The sequence below is a fragment of the Salarias fasciatus genome, chromosome 3 (genome assembly GCF_902148845.1).
Source record: "Salarias fasciatus chromosome 3, fSalaFa1.1, whole genome shotgun sequence".
Taxonomy (NCBI): Eukaryota; Metazoa; Chordata; class Actinopteri; order Blenniiformes; family Blenniidae; genus Salarias; species Salarias fasciatus.
The window spans coordinates 29760367-29779495 of NC_043747.1; the positions used below are offsets into that span (position 1 = coordinate 29760367).

Sequence of the window (19129 nt, forward strand, 5' to 3'; positions counted from 1 at the left end):
ACTGCCGTCAGTCAGGATTTGGTCCAGAAGTTGATTGACAGCAGCCAGGGAGGACTGCAAGGTCTTAAAAAAGAAGGGTTACCACTGCAAATATTGACTTGAATTCTGTCTTGAATTCAGCATGAATTCTGTTTAATTTAATGTTTAATTCTCAATGGAAGCTTTTGATTCTTATGAAATGCTTCTATTTGTATTTCATTATACCATAGAAACATCTGACAAAACGCCTAGCAACCCTGAAGCAGCAGACTTTGTGCAAACTTACCAGTTGTGTCATTCTCAAAACTTTTGGCCATGACTGTACAGGCACACAGGAGGAGCTCTTCACGGAGATCTCCCCCTCACCTGCCTCTCCAGCTCCAAGCTCTGGAGAGGACTCCTCACCTGCAGCCACACCTCCCTCTTTACTGGTTCCCCACAGGTGCTCTAATTAACCCCCACACTCACAGAAAAGAAACTAATAAACCACTCCTCTTTAACATATCATAACTTAAAGGTGCATTAAGGAGTTTTTCAACTTTAAAAATACTTATTTTCCACCATTTTAATGATGTGTACAGTGTGCCCTGACATATTCAGTGTAAGTACCTCGAACAGCGTTAAATTCTCACTTATAAGTTGCAGTGTATATGTGTGTGTGTATACTCGGTATATGCATCTATGGGTGTATATGTGAATAATTTCTCATTATTACCACGATACCAAGCGATGCCGGGCAGTGTGGTGCGATGGAGCGCACCGCAGAGCAGGGCGGCGCGCCGCAGCGCAGGGCGGCGCGGCGGAGCTGAGTGCGGGTGGAACCCAACGCCTGAACAAAGTTCCTGTCTACTTCACCACTAGGTGGCGCAAGAACAAAATATATTAAACAAATTAAAATAAAGCCTAAATATGTGAATCTGTTACACGGTATAAGAATGAAGATGATGATTAAATTGATTGGCCAATCCCAAATATAATAAGCTATGGTAACCTTTGAACAAACCTAATTCTTCCCAACAAAACATAAACTAAACATACTCCCAGTTACCCCACAAATAAGGTGTGTCTATGGGTGAGGGGGGGGGTTACAACAAGAAATCCTGCCTTCACATTTTCCTTTGTCAACCTTGAGGTTCCGTGCTCTGGTCCTCGATCCCATGACGAACCCAGCTGGACCTCCAGTCGTCTGCTCAGAGGCACGTTGGAGCAGCTGTGAGGTTGAACCGGAACCTTCCTCTGGCCGTGTGGACTTTCCACACCCTGGAGCCGTCCTGCTCTGGCTTGGTCTGCCAGAATCCCGGTTCTGTTCCAGCACTGAGTTACTGTCAGATAGCACCACGCTGGAACAGGAAGTCTCAGCCAGGAAACAGGAAGTGACCACAAACACTAAATCTTTCCAGAAAATCTGAAGGTTTTATTCATTCTGCACGACAACAACATTATCCCCAGAGCAGAGGCTGGCTGGTTATACTGGTTATGACATCATCACTCCATCGTCCAATCCCTGCTCAGCCTGGGTGCCGGAGGGCGCCGCCATGGAGACGGCTTGTTTGGTTCCTGTGGTTTAAAAAAGAAAATTTTACTACACGACAGATTCAGGAAGCTGTCAACCATCAAGAGATGGACGGTTGGTTAATTAGTCAGAAGTTAAAGGTTGTATAGATGATTTTTCACGGAGAGAGAAATCCAGTGACAGTTATGGTTTGTTCACACCGGACGCGAATAGTGCGGCGAGAGCGGCCGATTTACATAGAAAATATATGGTTTTCGCGCGGCCAGGAAGCGGTGAGCGGTCACGTGGTGCGAATTCAGCGAATTGAGTGGCGGCCGCGCGAACCGCTCTACTCGCGCCACTGAAAGTTGGGAATGTTGAACTTTCGAGCGAATTCGCGCGCGGCGAACCAATCACAGAGACGCTCTATATGACGTCATTTATGACGTACCGGAGTCCCGGGAAACACCAGAAATGGATGAGAAACTGATCACAGCCTCGCCCTGAGCCCATCGTCCTATTTTTATAGGGACAGGAATAAAAAGGAGCTTGCTTGGAGGAAGATTGGTGAGGAGGTCGGGTCCCGGTAAACTGAGTAAAGAGATTGTGGTGAAACGGTGTTTACTGTTAGTTAAACCGTGAGTTTACTGAGAGGTCGGGTCCCCGGGGGAATAGAGCGCCGATGCGGGACAGCAGCTCGTCAAACCGGACCGGGAGAGATGGAAGTACCGCTGAAAGCGTCCTTCATCCTGGCGCAGCTCCTGGAGTAAATGGTGAAGCTCACCATGCTCTGAACGCCTCTGCAAAATATTATGAATCCACACACGTCACCTGGACTCGCCACGACGACGTTGTCAGGCTTTATCAAGCAATTAAGCAGACCGCCGGCAACAGAGACGCGAATTCAGCGGCAGCCGCTGTTGGGTCACAAAATGCACACACGGCCAACCAGGGGCGAATCGCGCGAATCGCGCCGCGCTACTCGCGTCCGGTGTGAACGCACCATTAGTCCTTTTTGAAATGCTGCGCATGCGTGACCCCCACACCCTCCTCCCCCGCTCTCTCCGGAGGAACGCCTCCTCCTGACGCAGAAAGTAGCATGTAGCAACTTAGCATCATTGCGCTAACACATAAAAGGACACCAACGTGTCCTTTTGAAAAACACAAAACACAGCGAATATGAGTAAAATCCTGCACTTGCGCCAAATCCTGTCCCTGAGCCGTCCCTGGTCTCGGTGGATCAGAGGAGGACGAGGAGGTTTGTGTGGAGCTGCAGGACTGGAGCCGACGCTGGAGCTCACAGCTGATCTGTGCGCTGCAGCCTGCAGGCGTAAACAACCCCCCCTCCTCCTCTCACTCTCCGGACTTTTTCATACAAGTCTTGTTTTAAGATTAAAACATACATTGTTTGTGGCAATTGTCTCAAGTCTACAGGTGAAAAGGTGCTGATAGCGGCAGCAGAGCCGAGCATGGGGGGAGCGGGGTGGGGGAGGGGGGACGAAAAGTGCGTAGGAGCATGAGAGCTACGCTACAAATGTAGAGAGGTTGATTGACACGTTAGAAAACCAATATATAATGACGCTGCTTCGTTATTGATTGGCTAAAGACTGAGGAGAAGCCCACACAAGCCTCCCCTCCCGAGTATGTTTCTGACCAACGCACGGTCTTTGATCCACAAAATGGATGAACTAGAACTGCTCATGGAAGGAAATCGATACGTGAGAGACTGCTGTGTATCGATCATATCAGAAACCTGGCTTCACCCGCGGATCCCCGACGCCGCAGTGCAGCTAGCTGGCCGCTCAATGTACCGGTGGGACCGCAACAGTGATTCCGGTAAGAGGAGAGGTGGTGGCCTGTGCATTTACGTACACAACGACTGGTCTACAAATAACACTATTATGCACACACACTGCTCACCGGACATAGAGTTCATTTCTGTCAAAGCCCGTCCGTTTTTCCTGCCCAGGGAGCTAAAAGCTGTGCTAATCACGGCCGCTTATATACCACCGGATGCTAACACTAGCATAGCTCTCACGCTATTAGCGGACGTATTAAATACATTACAGCAGTCTTACCCCGACGGCGTACACATTGTTGCAGGAGACTTCAACCAGGCAAACCTGAAGTCTGTCCTGCCTAAATTCTACCAACATGTAAGCTGTGCTACTAGAGGGGAAAACACCCTAGATCACGTCTATACAAACATCAAACATGCATACAGAGCCATACAACTGCCACATTTAGGCCAGTCAGACCACCTGTCTCTGCTCCTCGCCCCTGCTTACACACCGCTAAGAAGAGGCACAGCTCCAGTGACCAAGACCATCACAACCTGGCCCGAAGATGCTCTTCTTCAACTCCAGCACTGTTTCCAGCACACTGAATGGAGTGTCTTTGAACACCAGGACCTGACCCTACACACAGAGGCTGTACTATCCTACATTAAGTTCTGTACGGGGAATGTAACAGTGGAAAAACGCATCCGAGTGTTCCCAAATCAGAAACCCTGGATGAACAGCCATGTCAAGACACTCCTCATGGACCGAAACACCGCCTTCAGATCTGGAAGCAAGGAACTGTACAGTGCTGCCAGAGCTGACCTGAAGAGAGGAATCAGGAAAGCGAAAGCAGAGCACAGACAGAGGATTGAAAGCCACCTCTCTGACAACAACTCTCGGTTGGTGTGGCAGGGAATTCAGCAGATCACAAACTTCAAGGGTCATACAAACTCAGGAGTGGTCCCGAGCACCGCACTAGCAGAGGAGTTGAACACCTTCTTTGCACGCTTTGAGACCCCCGCCCAAAAGGCTGCAGTCACACCCCCTCAGCCACATCCAACTTCCAGCTCCCAAGCACTGACTGTGCAGGCACATGAAGTGGAAAGGGTGCTGAAAAAGGTGAACCCCAGGAAAGCTTCTGGACCGGACGGTGTACCGGGGAAGGTGCTCAAGGCCTGCGCCACACAACTCTCGCAGGTCTTCACCAAAATCTTTAACCTCTCCCTGACACAGTCCACCATCCCAGCGTGCCTGAAGTCTGCCACCATTATCCCAGTGCCAAAGAAATCTGCCACCACCAGCCATAAGGACTACCGCCCAGTGGCACTTACACCCATCATCACTAAGTGCCTGGAACGGCTGGTTCTCAACCATATCATGTCCTGCCTTCCTGCCTCTCTCGACCCCTACCAGTTCGCTTACAGAGCAAACAGGTCAACAGAGGATGCCATAGCCATCACACTGCACACTGCGCTGTGCCACTTAGAACATCGGGAGAGCTACGTCAGGATGCTCTTCGTTGACTTCACCTCAGCCTTTAATACCATCATCCCCGACACCCTGGTCAGGAAATTGATCGATCTGGGACTCCCCCCACTCACCTGCACCTGGATCAAAGATTTCCTGACAAACCGACCCCAGACGGTTAAACTGGGGCCCCACCAGTCCTCCACCCGGTCACTGAGCACAGGCTCTCCACAAGGGTGTGTGCTGAGTCCACTGCTCTACACCCTCTACACCACAGACTGCAGACCCGCCCACTCCAGCAACACCATCATTAAGTTTGCGGATGATACAACGGTGGTGGGACTGATCACCAGGGGCGATGAGTCTGCCTACAGGGATGAAGTCCTGAAACTGGCTGAGTGGTGCTCGGCAAACAACCTGTCTCTGAACACCACAAAGTCCAAAGAAGTCATCGTGGACTTTAGGAAACGCAGGTCTGATCCACCTCCCCTTTTCATACACGGGGATCCAGTGGAGAGGGTCCACACCTTCACCTTCCTGGGCACTGTGATCACCGACAACCTCTCCTGGTCTGCAAACACCTCAGCTGTCTTTAAGAAGGCACAGCAGCGTCTGCACTTCCTGAGAGTTCTCAGGAAAAGTAACATCTGTGAGAAGCTGCTGGTGACCTTCTACCGCTCCACCATCGAGAGCATCCTGACCTACTGCATCACCGTGTGGTTCTCCCACTGCACTGAGGCAGACAGGCAGAGACTACAAAGAGTGGTGAGGACAGCTGAAAAGATCATCGGATGCCCTCTTCCCTCCATCAGAGACTTATTCACATCCCGCTGCCTCAGCAGAGCTGAGGCAATCAAAAGAGACAGTACCCACCCAGCACACCACCTGTTTGAACTGTTACCCTCTGGCAGGCGCAACAGGTCCATCAAAACAAAGACAAACAGACTAAGAAACAGCTTCTTTCCACAAGCCATCACTGCACTGAATCTGAAGGGTCACTGACAGACACGCACTCATGGAAATGTGCAATAATCTGCAAATACTGCAAGTTCTTTTCTATATATGATTTTTTTTTTTTTTTTTTTATGTTTTCCTTTTAAATTTGCACTATTGTTGGTTGTTCTTTTAAATTATATATACACGGATGCTGCTTGAAATTTCGTTGCACTTTGTGCAATGACAATAAACTGATTCTGATTCTGATTCTGATTATGTTGGTTTTACAGTGTCCAGAGCTGATTAATGTTTTTTTTTTTTTTTTGGTCACGATAAAAACAAGGCTGCTGCAGCTTAATAACGCCATTTTTTAGCTTTAATTGATTTTTGTTAGTAATAAAGATCTTCTATACAACCTTTAACTGGTCATTAGTTAGTGTTTTTGGTTGCTGGTTGGGTTGTTAGTTTAATTAATTAGTTGTTTCATTTATTAGTTTGATGGTTTGTTTAATGGTAAGGTGGTCAGTTACTTTGTTTACTGGTTGGTTGATTGGCCGGTTAAGTTTGTCTGTTCAGGACTGGATTAGTTGGACAGTTAGAATAGAATAAAACGCGTTTATTGCCATCATGCATGTATGACGACAGTTAAAAATAACTCCTTGGTGGAAATAGAAAATAAAGAAATAGGAGTGGCAATAAATAATACACACACACACACACACACACACACACAGAGCAGCAGAAGATACAAAAAATACAAGGGGGTGTAGGAATATGAAAAAGTACACATGTCCAGTGGAAAGCCCATATATATGTATTGCACACTGTACAGTGAGAAATAAATATATGCACATCTATGCAGAAATATTTACACGTGGACAGTTTAACCGAGTACTGTGTTCAGTACTCTGATTACACTGGGGTAGAAGGACCTGGTGAATCTGGAGTTGCGGGCCTGGATGGAGCTGCCCCTCCCCCCTGAGGGCAGCAGTGAGAACAGGCTGTCCGAGGTGGGAACTGTCACTGGACTTCCAGACTCTATCCAGAGCCTTCCTGCCAGCCTGAGAGCTGCTCAGGAACCACAGCATCTCTACAGAACACCTATAGAAGGACAGCAGCAGGTCCTGGTCAATAACTTGAGACGCGTATTCAGCCTACTGCACCAAGCCCGTAGCGGTCCACACATAAAGACAGCCCTGGTAAAAGATTCTGACGGTAATCTCATTACAACTGAAGCCAACTGCCTCGAGCGCTGGAAGGAACACTTCAGCCTGTTCCTGCAGCACAGCACCATCCAGGCTGACCCCACCCTCCGAGAGGCTGCCAATGCTGCCCCCCCTAGCGCCCCCTGCTGCACAGACCCTGTAACACCCGGGGAAGTGAGAGCTGCTCTGAAGAAACTGAACATCAGGAAAGCCCCTGGCATCTGTGCCATCACTGGTGAGATGCTCAAAGCCGGCGGTGATGCCATGGTGGAGCGGCTAACCCACCTGTTCAGCCAGGTGTGGGAAACAGAGCAGCTGCCCACCGACTGGACCAGAGGGTCATCCTGCCCTTCTGGAAATGAAGGCGATCAGCTTGTCTGCGGAAACCACAGAGGCATCACCCTGCTCTCCATCCCTGGCCAGGTCTTCACCAGGATCTGGCTTCACCGGGTCCTTACAGTGACCAGAAGCCGCTGCCGCCCCCAGCAGGCTGGCTTTATGCCCAATCGCTCCACAGTCGACCACATCTCTGCCGTAAGTCTGCTGATAGAGAAGACCCGTGAATTTCATAAAGATCGCCATCTGTATATCGGATTCATTGATCTGAAGCTGCCTTCGACACCGTCTGCCTCTCCTCACTGTGGAACATCCTCCAAACCCTCGGAGCTCCGCCCAAGACCACCGCTCTGTTCCAGCTGCTCTACAGCAGAGAGCTGAGTCCGTATGAACGGTTTGACTCCAGCTGGTTCACCGTCTCCAGCGGCGTTCTCCAGGGCTGTGTGGCTCCTGATCTTTAAACTGCATCATCGACCATCTGTTGTCCAAGGTCCGCGAGGCGTCCCCGGAGTGTCCTTCGGCAGCTACCACCTGACTGTCCTGCAATACGCTGACGATACCATCCTGCTCAACACAGCCTACAGTCAGCTGAGAGACGCTCTGGGCTTTACAGTGACGAGGCAGCACAGCCCGGCCTCCAGGGGATCCACCTCCCATGCAAACCAGGAGCAACATCGTAGAGCCTGTCAAGAACTTTGTGTACCTGGGGTACATGGTGACAGACTGCGGGGACCTAAAACCAGAGATTGATGGCAGACGAGCCCTGGCAGCATCTGCTCTGCCGTCCCTCTGGAAACCACTCTGGTACCAGACCATCTCACCAAGACGAAGCTCCTGATTTACAACTTAGCCGTCTTCTCCATCCTGCTTTATGGCTCAGAAATGTGGCCCCTGAACGACACTCTGGCCGCAAGAATCGATGGCTTTGATAGCAGGGCTCTGAGAACCATGGAGAACATCAGGGGCTCTGAGAACCATGGAGAACATCAGGAGGCCCCAGCGAGTTTCCAATGAAGAGCTCAGAGCCACACAGGCCAGCCCCGAGCATCTTCCTTGGTCGCCCAGCACCGCCCTGCTGGTTCAGCCGTGTCTTTGGTCTACCCCTGGAACATCCGACACGAGTCATTCTCCGGTTTAATCCAAAGGCCTCAGGCTGGAGTCGACCACGAGGGAAACCCCGGACCCGATGGCTTGACGTCGTTGCGGGCAATCGACAACATGGAGCTGCTGTGGAGGAAGCAGAGCAGCTGACACAAGATCACCAGCGCTAGAAAAATCTGGTTTATCTGGTCGGCTCAACGTACTGGGAAGGGATACCCTGACCCTCCTGGAGCACTGAGTAAGTAAGCAGGTCCTTTCTCAGTGACCTCAAAGTACAGGTGCTGGTGTGCCTGTTTCATCAGGGCAGTGGTGTTGGTGCTCTATGTGAGGTCCTGTGAAACCTGAAGTTACTGACTCGCTCCCCCAGGTCCCCCCGGGTTCCTCCCTCTTCCTCCTGAAGTCCAGCACCACTCCTTAGTTTTTGAGGAGCTGAGTGGCAGATTATTGAGAGAGCAGCAGGCAGTGAGGTTCAGGACCTGGTCCCTGTAGGCTGTCTCATTGTTCTGGATCAGCCCCACCATAGTAGTGTCATCCACAACAAGGTGTACAGCAGTGGGCTGAGCACACAGCCCTGGGGTGCCCCAGTGCTCACGGCCAGGGTTGAGGACCGGTGGTCCCCCAGCCTGACGGACTGCAGACCATCAGTGAGAAAGTCTGCAGGTCTGCTCGTTAATGTCCAGAATGCACAGTTTGGACCAACAGTCTGCTCGGAACCAGTGTGTTCAAATCAGAACTGAAGTCCACAAACAACCCCCTGGCATCGCTGCTGGGTGTACAACGTGTTTCCAACTGAGTGGAGGGCCGTGCTGATGGAATCTCCTCTGGACATTTAGTCATTAAGTTAACTTGCGATTGGTTAGTGTGCCGGTTGTTGATTGATTTGTTAGTTGGTTGATTGAATGGTTCGTTTGTTTGTCTGCTGGTTCATTGATTAGTTGGTCATTTGGTCAGTTGGTTGGATGGTTGTTCGGTTAGTTAGTTAGTTAGTTACGAGGGGTGTAGCTGACGCTGTTTAAGAATCTGGTTGTTATGACAGCACAGGAAGCTGTATAGTTCATAATCGGAAAACAAATTTTAGTTTTGAAACTGATGTTCTAAAAACGATTCTGTCATATTGTTGATCATTTTGTGTGTTGAAAATTGATTAATTTAATTTAGTTTTGTTTGCCCGGATTGTTTAAGTTTCACTTGATGTCATGTGACTTGCGCATATCAGGAAGTGAGTAGCGCGGGAGAGAGAGAGAACCAGCGAGCGGGAAGTGGCCGATTAAACATACCAACTTCATTTAATCTTTCTGTTGGTCATCCAGGCGAACACGTTTTCACGGTGTTCCACGGTGCTCCACGAAATGACGTATCTTCTGTGAAGAATAAACCTTGATGTGGACATCAGTATGAAGCGTGGACTCTTTCAATGACCAGCAGTTATAGTGAAAACGTGGCCTAATCCATCCTCTGGAGGTGTGTCGTCTTCTGCGGTGGACTTCAGCGTCAGCGTGCCGATCTGCTTCATCCTCAGCGTCAAACCTCAGGCTTCAGCGAGCAGTTCTGCATCTTCTACAGCAGTGGAATACTGTTACAACGCGCAGTTCTGTTGTATCCTGTGGTGAGCTGTTGGTCCCAGCGTGCAGATCTACTCCATCCTCGGCAGTGGACTTCAGACTGTATCATCCCTTTGCAAGTTTCATCTCCTGTGGTGGGCCACAGGTTAAAGTCTGCATCTTCAGGTGAGACTGTGCCAAGTAAAATTAAAAAACCTCCAATAACGGATGGAAGATCCCACATCAAAGTAAAGAGAAACTGAACATTACAAAAGAAAAGCAACAAGGTTTGATACCACATATAAGAGACTGAATTTAAAGAGTTGAATAATTTTGTGTTGATGTTAATAGTGGTGAAGTTGCTTATTCATTTGATTTAAGACTGTAATGTTCACAAAGTAATAAGGTTTGGTTTCATTCATACTTGCATTATTGTGAAGATTTGAACAGCAAGGTTGAGAGTGATTTAAGTTTATTGGAGCAAAGTGTTTCATTTTCTATTGCTGTGTTGCAAGTTTATGGGTTTCTTAATTTTCTACTGTAAAAAGCAACTTGCTTCAGCTTTGCACACAGAAAAATGTCAGTTCATGGTGAATTTGTCTCACAGAGTGGTGAGTTAGATAAACAAGCAGAGGATGTTACCAAGCAGGAGCAATCTAAAACTGACAAAACTGAAACAGCGCTCACAGAGGCTAATTTAACTGAAGAAAATGCAGATAAAGCGAGAAAATCTTCCCGTGAGCGAAACTTAACCCCCAAAATGCTGGAGCTCAAAACTCAAGAATCAGCTAAGAGAGAAAAGAAGTTCATATCAGCATATGAAAAGTGGAAAACCCAAGCCAGAGAGGTTCGTACAAAACTGAAGCATGAATGCTCTGAGACTGATTTATTGAACATGATGGATGCAGTTGAAAAACTAGAGACTGAACTGAAAGAGCTATACAGCAGTATAAGACTCCATATGACACCCAGTCAAGAGATCAGAAGAAAAATAGATGCATGCACATCAGTAACTGGAAATTTAATGGGCCTAATGAAACTAAGGCTCACAGAAGAGGGAGAGGAATTTGATGCAGAGGCAGAGAAAGCAAGATTATGCCTACTGCTAGACAACGAATACACGAAGTCCATATATGGATCCTCATTTTCCAAAGCTGCTTCAGTTAGTCACGCCTCCAAGTGTGGCTCAGAGACCCCAAGCATTTCAGCCAAAAGAGCAGAGACAGCTGCAGAGTTAGCAGCAAAGAAAGCTGAAATTGAAATGGAAGCTGCAATTGATGCTCAACGTCAGCAACTCAAAAAACTGGAAAACCAAAGAGACGTTGAAATCATTGAGGCAAAACTCAGGGTGTACAATGAAGAAGAGTCAAAGATCAAAAATGAGAACAGAAGCCCCCCACGCAGTGAGTTATCGTGTGCTCAACAGTCCAATTCAGGATCTCAGAAAATGCAAATCTCAGAACATGAAGCAACATTAGTGCAGACACTACAGGAATCAATGGCACTATCTCGTCTCCCCGTACCTGAACCTTCTGTCTTCTACGGTGATCCAATTAAGTTTACAGAATGGAGCACAAGCTTTAAAGCCCTAATAGAGAGACGATGCTCAAATCCTGCAGATAGGCTGTTCTATCTACAAAAGTATGTCAGTGGAGAGGCGAGGTCTGCTCTGGAAGGCAGCTTCTACAGGAAGGATGAAGAAGCTTACCAACAGGCTTGGGACAAACTAAATGCCAGGTATGGTCACTCTTTTGTAGTGCAACGTGCCTACAGAGACAAGCTTAACAAATGGCCGAAGATTGGTGGGAAAGAATATGTTAAGCTAAGAGAGTTCAGCGATTTCCTGCAAACTTGCAGTGATGCCATGCCTCACGTCAAAGGTCTCCAGGTTTTGAATGATTGTGAAGAGAATCAGAAGCTGCTTGTCAAACTACCTGATTGGATCACATCCAGATGGAATCGCTATGTCACAAAGCAATTAGACCAAGATAAAGATTATCCAAGTTTCAAAGAGTTTGCTTCATTCATCTCCAAAGAAGCTCGCATAGCATGCAATCCAGTGTCATCACTACATGCACTAAAGCCTTCTGAAGAAAAGTCTTTCAGAGATTTAAAGAGACCAAAAGCAAACACCTTTGCTACAAGTGTAAAGGCTTCAGATGCAGGTCACACAACCAAAGTCATCGATTTTGATGACAAACCAAAAGATTCAAACAAAGATCCAAAGAAACCCAGCACACAAGTACACAATCCAAACCAATTCAAGTGTATTTGCTGTGGAGAAAGCCACTCAATCCATAAATGTCCAAGACTTCTGGAAAAATCTTTAGAAGACAGGCGAAAGTTTGTTCAGGACAGTAAACTGTGCTTCGCATGCATGAGGAAAGGACACATCTCAAAAGACTGCAGAAACAAAGCCACCTGTGGTATATGCAAAAAGCATCATCCAACACTGCTGCATGAAGATCATCCACCCACAGAGAAGTCTTCTCTCCAAGTTGTCCCACAGGGAGGAGAAGCCACTTCTTCAATGTCATGCTGTGTCAAGGGAGATGAAGGTGGGAGCACATCAATGATCGTGCCAGTATGGATATCATCATCAAACACCCCAGATTCTGAAATCCTGGTATATGCCCTACTAGACACCCAAAGCAGTCATACATTTGTTGACAAAGAGGTATGTGAGAGAACAGGGGCTGTGATGGAGCCAGTCAAACTAAAGCTCTCCACAATGATGGCAAAAGACTCGATTGTGGAAAGTCAGAGAGTGAGCGGACTTAAAGTAAGGGGCTTCAGTGCCAATAACTTCATCAACTTACCTCCTGCTTACACAAGAGATTTCATTCCCTTCGAACGTGCACACATCCCAACTCGTGAGACAGCCAGCAAATGTAATCACCTCAAGGCTATAGCTCCTGAAATGCCTTCGCTGATGGATTGTGAGGTTGGTCTTTTGATCGGCTATGACTGCTCCATAGCGCTTGCACCTCGAAAGGTCATCACTGGTGGTGATTATGAGCCCTATGCAGTCAGGACAGATTTGGGCTGGAGCATTGTGGGAAATACAGCACACAAAGCCAACTCAGAAGATGTGACTGGACTATGTCACCGTGTGTCTGTAAAAGAGCTTCCACCTGTCTCACCAGCCGCTGTTTTAAAGGTGCTTGAACAAGACTTTGTGGACACTAAACCAGGTGAAAAGAACATCTCACAGGAAGATATTCAGTTCTTGCAGATCTTAAAGGGAAGTATCCATCAGAATGAGTGTGGTCATCTCGAAATGCCCCTTCCCTTCAAAGCTCGTCCTCAGCTGCCTGACAATAAAAGGCTCGCTCTGACCAGGTTAAAGCACCTTAAAAGAAAACTGGACAGAGATCCCAAATTTAAAGGTGACTATGTGAAGTTTATGGAGGGCATCTTCAAAGACGGTGATGCTGAGAGAGCAGACGAACCTTCAGAGTCTGGGCATGTTTGGTACATCCCACACCAAGGGGTGTACCACCCCAGAAAACCAGATAAGATCAGGGTGGTTTTTGACTGCTCAGCGAAGTACAAAGGCACTTCCTTAAACGACCATCTCCTGACAATGAAGTCCTCGGTTCCACACCCTCCATCGGGCAAATTTATCAAGGAAGATTTGTATGCCAGAAAGCGTTGGAGGAGAGTGCAATATCTGTCAGAGCAGTTTTGGGGAAGATGGAGGAAAGAATATCTTGCCAATATCAATCTAAGGCAAAAGTGGCTCACTCCAAAACGAAACATGAAAGTTAATGATATTGTCATTGTGAAGGAAGAGGAGCTCCCTCGGAATGAGTGGAAGCTCGCCAGGGTACTTAAAGTACATGAGGATGATGATGGACTGGTACGAAGAGCAACAATACAGATCGGAGAGCGGAAGTTAGGAAAAGGTGGTGAACGCCTCAACAAACCATCTATCCTAGAAAGACCCATTCAGAAGTTAGTTGTTCTTGTAGAAAGCAGCTAAAAACAGCAAAAAAAAAAAAAAGAGAAACTTCTGCATCAGCCAGAGCTTCCAGTCATTAAATCATCAGTAACTACTTCCTCCAAGATTAAAAATTAAAGTGGTTATTTTACTGTGTTTACAAGAAAGAGTTCAGAATTTGATTGTAGTTCATTATAAATGTACAGGTCAGTTTCAACAGATAAGTTAAACACCCCCCATACATCATATTTTCTTGTTTTTGATGGTTTCTGAAGGTCTTGACAAATAACTCTGAAATTACCTTTGATTTAATTCATGAAGAGTGTAAAATATTCTGTAACGTTTCTGTTTGAAGTGGTGATTCAAAACCAAAGGTAATTTGGTGGGAGTGTAGCTGACGCTGTTTAAGAATCTGGTTGTTATGACAGCACAGGAAGCTGTATAGTTCATAATCGGAAAACAAATTTTAGTTTTGAAACTGATGTTCTAAAAACGATTCTGTCATATTGTTGATCATTTTGTGTGTTGAAAATTGATTAATTTAATTTAGTTTTGTTTGCCCGGATTGTTTAAGTTTCACTTGATGTCATGTGACTTGCGCATATCAGGAAGTGAGTAGCGCGGGAGAGAGAGAGAACCAGCGAGCGGGAAGTGGCCGATTAAACATACCAACTTCATTTAATCTTTCTGTTGGTCATCCAGGCGAACACGTTTTCACGGTGTTCCACGGTGCTCCACGAAATGACGTATCTTCTGTGAAGAATAAACCTTGATGTGGACATCAGTATGAAGCGTGGACTCTTTCAATGACCAGCAGTTATAAGGGGGTACCCAAAAAAAACCGGAATTTGGTCAGAAAACAATAATAATAATGAGTTCCGACTTCTGGCCGTCAGATGTGCTGCAGGTAAGCCTCATGCACATCTGTGAGAAATTTGAGCTCCGAGGGTGACACTGACGTCTGTCAGGAGCTATTTATAGCAACAGAGTGCAGAGGCGGTCTGCGATTTTTTCCAAAATGGCGACATTGACGGGGAAGCCAGAGCAGCGCGTAAACATTAAATTCTGCTTTCTGCTGGGAAAAAACAGCAGCAGAAACACTCACCTTGTTGCAGCAAGCCTACAAGGATGATGCTCTGGCGAAGAATCAGGTCCATAAGTGGTTCGGGTGGTTTAAAAAGGGCCAGATGTCCGCGCGTCAGGTGCGCTCAGCCGTAAAAACAATGCTGAGCTGCTTTTCCGCTGTCCAGGGTATCGTCCACAGCAAGTTTGTCCCTCCAGGTCAGACTGTAAACCAGGACTACTACATGGAAGTCCTCAGACGGCTCCGTGAGGAGGAAGCGGCCCGCGGAGTGGCGGAGTGGAGCCCGGTTGATCCACCACGACAGTGAGCCAGCGGACACGGCGCTGCGCGTCACGCAGTTTCTGGTGAAGAATAAGATGAATCTCCTCTCCCATCCGCCTTATTCGCCAGATGGAGCCTCGAGTGACTTTTTCTTGTTCCCCAAGCTGAAGAAAGAGCTGAAGGGACAGAGGTTTGCAGATGTGGAGGAGGTGACAGAAAAATCGCAGCCGGCAAAAAATGGCACTTTTACGCGCGGGTCTGACGACGCATTGGTGAAGCGGGAGACACGGCTGGAGCGCTGCATTAATGCAGATGGGGATTATTTTGAAGGCGACGGTGGTGTTTTATTTTTAAATGTCATAAATAAAAAGTTATAATCAAATTCCGTTTTTTTTTGGGTACACCCTCGTAGTTACCTTTGGCTCTGCCTCGATACATCGACACCATGAGCAGAGTGGAGATGAAGTACGGACAGAAAACCAGCAGGTGGCGGAGAACACTGAACTCCACCTGGAGGGAGGTGGAGTTACTGGGCAGAGCTCTCTCAGTGGGTGGTGCTACGTCAGTGGGCGGAGCTCCCTCAGCAGGTGGTGTTATGTCAGTGGGCGGAGCTCCACTTGTGGGCAGTGCTCCCTTGGTGGGTGGAGCTACCTTGGTGGATGGAGGTCCCTCAGTGGGTGGAGCTTCCTTGGTGGGTGGAGCTGCCTCAGTGGGTGGAGCTGCCTCGGTGGGTGGAGCTTCCTCCGTGGGCGGAGCTGCCTTGGTGGGCAGAGCTGCAGAGAGAGTCCCAGCAGGTGAGCATGAGACTGAATCAGGAAGCAGAGTTCAGCTCCTCACCTGAGACAGAGACCCAGCTGGGTGGAGACTCTCCAACACCTCTGAAGCTACACCTGTAGAGGCCTTCAGCAGAGCGGGAAACATGGCGGAGGGTCATGTGACCTGTGGACTCGGTCCCGATGGAGACGCCGTCTTTAAAGAACTCAGCTGAGAGGGTGGAGGGAGCGCTGGTTCTACAACCCAGAGTGACGTCCTGTCCCTCCATCACAGGGAGGACTGGACTCTGGAGGACCACTGTATCTGGACACAGAGAGCAGAGTCCAGCATCTGAGAGACAGAGAGACAGAGACAGAGACAGAGACAGAGACAGACGCTCTTACCAGCGACAGTGATGTTGATGCTGCTTCCAGCTGCTCCCTCTCTGGACTCACACCAGTAAACTCCACTGTCCCAGCTCATCATGTAGCTGATTCTACAGGAGGAACCAGCAGGTTCTCCCCACCCGTCTTCACATGAACTCCTCTGTCTCCTGCTGGTCTTCCTCCAAACTGTCCATCCGTCCTCCTCACAGCTCAGAGACACTGAGTCTCTCTGAAGGAACTGAGATCTGCTGGGACTCACAGTCAGACCTGCTGAGAACGAGAAGAACCGACATTGAGGAACGAGGACTGTTCCAGCCACTATCTGAACAGCTTAGAGACAATCGTACTGGATCATGGCGTTGTCCAACAGGGAGGGGGGAGTGGCCAAGACAACATGTGCTCTCTAGCACCACCTAGGTATGCTAGAAAGACCACCACAGCCCGTAGGAATGCCGTGGAGAGATCAGACCAACACTCAGTGGTTCGTATCTTCAAGACCTAAAAAATCAGATCTTGACACCTCTGACCTAAGGCCACCAGGAAGTCAGCAATCTGCCTTTCAAAATAAGATTTTCGCTCCAATCTGGTGCTCGGGTTTGGGTTGTTTGCAGACTTTAATTATGATTATTAGTGACTGAGCTGGAAGACAAGACGTCCTTTGGCACCACCCATGGATCCTGACCACCACCCGTCCAGAAGAGACTCTTCAACCTCAACAGCAAAACGCACACCGCAACATGACGCCATGTTCCCCATGATCTGGACACCCCATGGTCCAGGTACTCCATGATCCGGGTACCCTGTGAGCTGGGTACCCCATTGTCTGGGTACAGCATGATGCCGGTCATGGGACATGAAGGACCTAATTGCACTAAATTTGAACCTTATCTCCACACCTGACAGACTGCAGGTGACCCGTACCTGGGAAAGCCCCCCCGCCCCCCCCCCGATACGGCCCCGCCATCATGAGTTGGCTTCAGGGAGGGTTCCACCCACCGTCCACTTCCTGGACGTGGAGGATCTGTGCTGCAAGGCCAGCATGTGAGCTCTGTCTCAGACCCTGCAAACATCTGCACATCGCTCGCTGCACACAGGAAGCTGACTCAACACCTGCACACACACACACACACACACACACACACACACACACACACACCGCCTCCTCGAAGCAGAGCTTCCTGCTGCACTCAGAAGTGATCAGAAACAGGATGTGGGTTCAGGTCAGGGTCATCAGACCTGGATCCACCTGCAGACCTTTGAATCTCGCCACCCTCTGATCCCTGACCTTGTTCCCGCGAAAGGTCTGGATCAAACCCTGGGTCCTGGACCACTCCTGGACCCCTGAGGTCTGGCTCAGACCCAGGTCCTGGACAGGATCCCCACAGTGGCCTCCCTCTGCGGCTCCTCCAGACCCTGAACCCTCCGTCCAGACGGTGGAGCAGAGCCACGCCTCCAGGTCTTCTGTCCTGCAGGATCCTGGTGAGGAACCACGGAACCTCCACCCTGTGGCCGCGGTTCTCCAGGCTCACCACAGCGCCTCCCTGTGGAGAAAGCTGCCGCTGCGTCGCCTGACGTTTCTGGCTGCTCCACCAGAACCACAAGCCGTCTCCCTAGTCCTGCTAGAACCCCAAAGCTCCCTGCTGCAGGTGTTCTCCGCCGTGTCCCTCGTCCTGAGGACGGAGAACCATGTGACGATCCTGCTGGACGTGGTTCCTCAGCCAGACCTGAGTGGACTGACTGTCCTGTCCTGAACTCTGACCTGGTTCTGCCAGTTCTGACGGTTCTGCCTGTCCCGTCCTCACTTCCTGTCTTGTTGCTGACCCACCGGCTGCCGTCCTCCACTGAAATCTGGACCACGTGGAGGTCCAGGTCCTCTGGAGCAAACGCTGAAGGTCCAGATACTGACGGGGTCCCGGTCCAAGTCCTGCTCAGCACCTGCACTGCCCTGAAGGACCCCAGAAGACCTGCCTGGATCCACAGGTCTCACTACAGAAAGGTCCCGGGTCTGAGTCCTCCTAGAGACCAGCAGGGCCAGACCACCAACTGACCACCTGGAGAACCCTGCAGACCTGACCCTCTTCAGAAAAGACCCCATCGGACAGACTGGACAGAACTGGACTCAGAACCAAAATACACAAACCGGATGTGATGTGATGTGATGGAGGAACGAGGCGTTCACTGACCTGCAGGAGACGGTGGACTGGTGGAGATGAGAGTGAAGGTCAGACCTGCAGAGAGAGAGGAGCTGGTCTCAGGTTCTCTGGAGGAGACAGGAGAACCTGCAGAGAACCGTTCTTACAGAGCAGCTGCAGAACACGTCTTCCCTCCATCGTCCAGTCGCTCCTCCTGCTCCTCTCTGGGTGTCAGAGCTCCTCCTGGTCTCTCTGGAGGTTCTGGATCAGAACCAGCTGCTGCTCTCTGGCTGGACTCAGGAGGTGGTCTGGAGGTTTTAGTCTCTGAGTGTTTGACAGTTTGTCAGCTTCACCTCTGAAATGTGATCGGAAAGAGAAACTAACACCTCTGAGTACACACACACACACACACACACACACACACACACACACACACACCACCACTACCACCAGGGTGGAGCAGGGTCTCAGTCCAGGGGGGTGAAGCATTCCTCCATGGGTCCTTGTGGCTGAAACATCCTCATTAAATCATAATGGTTTAAAAGAAGCTGCAGTTCAGCCGCTCAACCACAGCAGGCGCCGTCGGTCAGAACCGTTCAGATCAGGTTTCAGCTCCGTGGATTAACCAGTCGTCATGTCAGACCTGATTCTGAGCCCAATGCAGACTTTGAGATGTAGGAATCAAACTAGAGATAAAATCAAATGACCTCCAGTGAGGTCGGATTCAGTACA

General features: G+C 49.1%; 1 protein-coding gene across 6 annotated transcripts; it reads right to left on the bottom strand.

Annotated features, from left to right (window-relative positions):
• Window positions 1-1411: 1411 nt before the first annotated feature.
• LOC115409034 (mucin-7-like) lies at window positions 1412-18741 on the bottom strand. 6 transcript variants are annotated; one of them, XM_030120009.1, is made up of 6 exons: window positions 18565-18741; window positions 18449-18493; window positions 16284-16532; window positions 15964-16203; window positions 15543-15899; window positions 1412-1536 (listed from the first exon to the last, which is right to left on the bottom strand). In XM_030120009.1, the coding sequence occupies exons 1-6, from the start codon at window positions 18593-18595 to the stop codon at window positions 1454-1456; spliced, it is 1005 nt and encodes a 334-aa protein (XP_029975869.1). In that variant the 5' UTR covers window positions 18596-18741; the 3' UTR covers window positions 1412-1453. The 6 variants fall into 6 exon arrangements, with proteins under 6 accessions (XP_029975869.1, XP_029975892.1, XP_029975898.1 ...); XM_030120032.1 differs by having other exon boundaries at window positions 15964-16230; window positions 16335-16535; XM_030120038.1 differs by having other exon boundaries at window positions 15543-15863; window positions 16284-16535.
• Window positions 18742-19129: the final 388 nt, after the last annotated feature.

Coding starts and splice junctions, on each gene's coding strand:
- LOC115409034 (XM_030120002.1), bottom strand. CDS start 18,595: ATGGAGGGAAGACGTGTTCTGCAGCTGCTCT. Junction 16,536..18,448: donor CAGTCCACCGTCTCCTGCAG/GTCAGTGAACGC, acceptor TCTCGTTCTCAG/CAGGTCTGACTGTGAGTCCC. Junction 16,204..16,283: donor CATCAACATCACTGTCGCTG/GTAAGAGCGTCT, acceptor CTCTGTGTCCAG/ATACAGTGGTCCTCCAGAGT.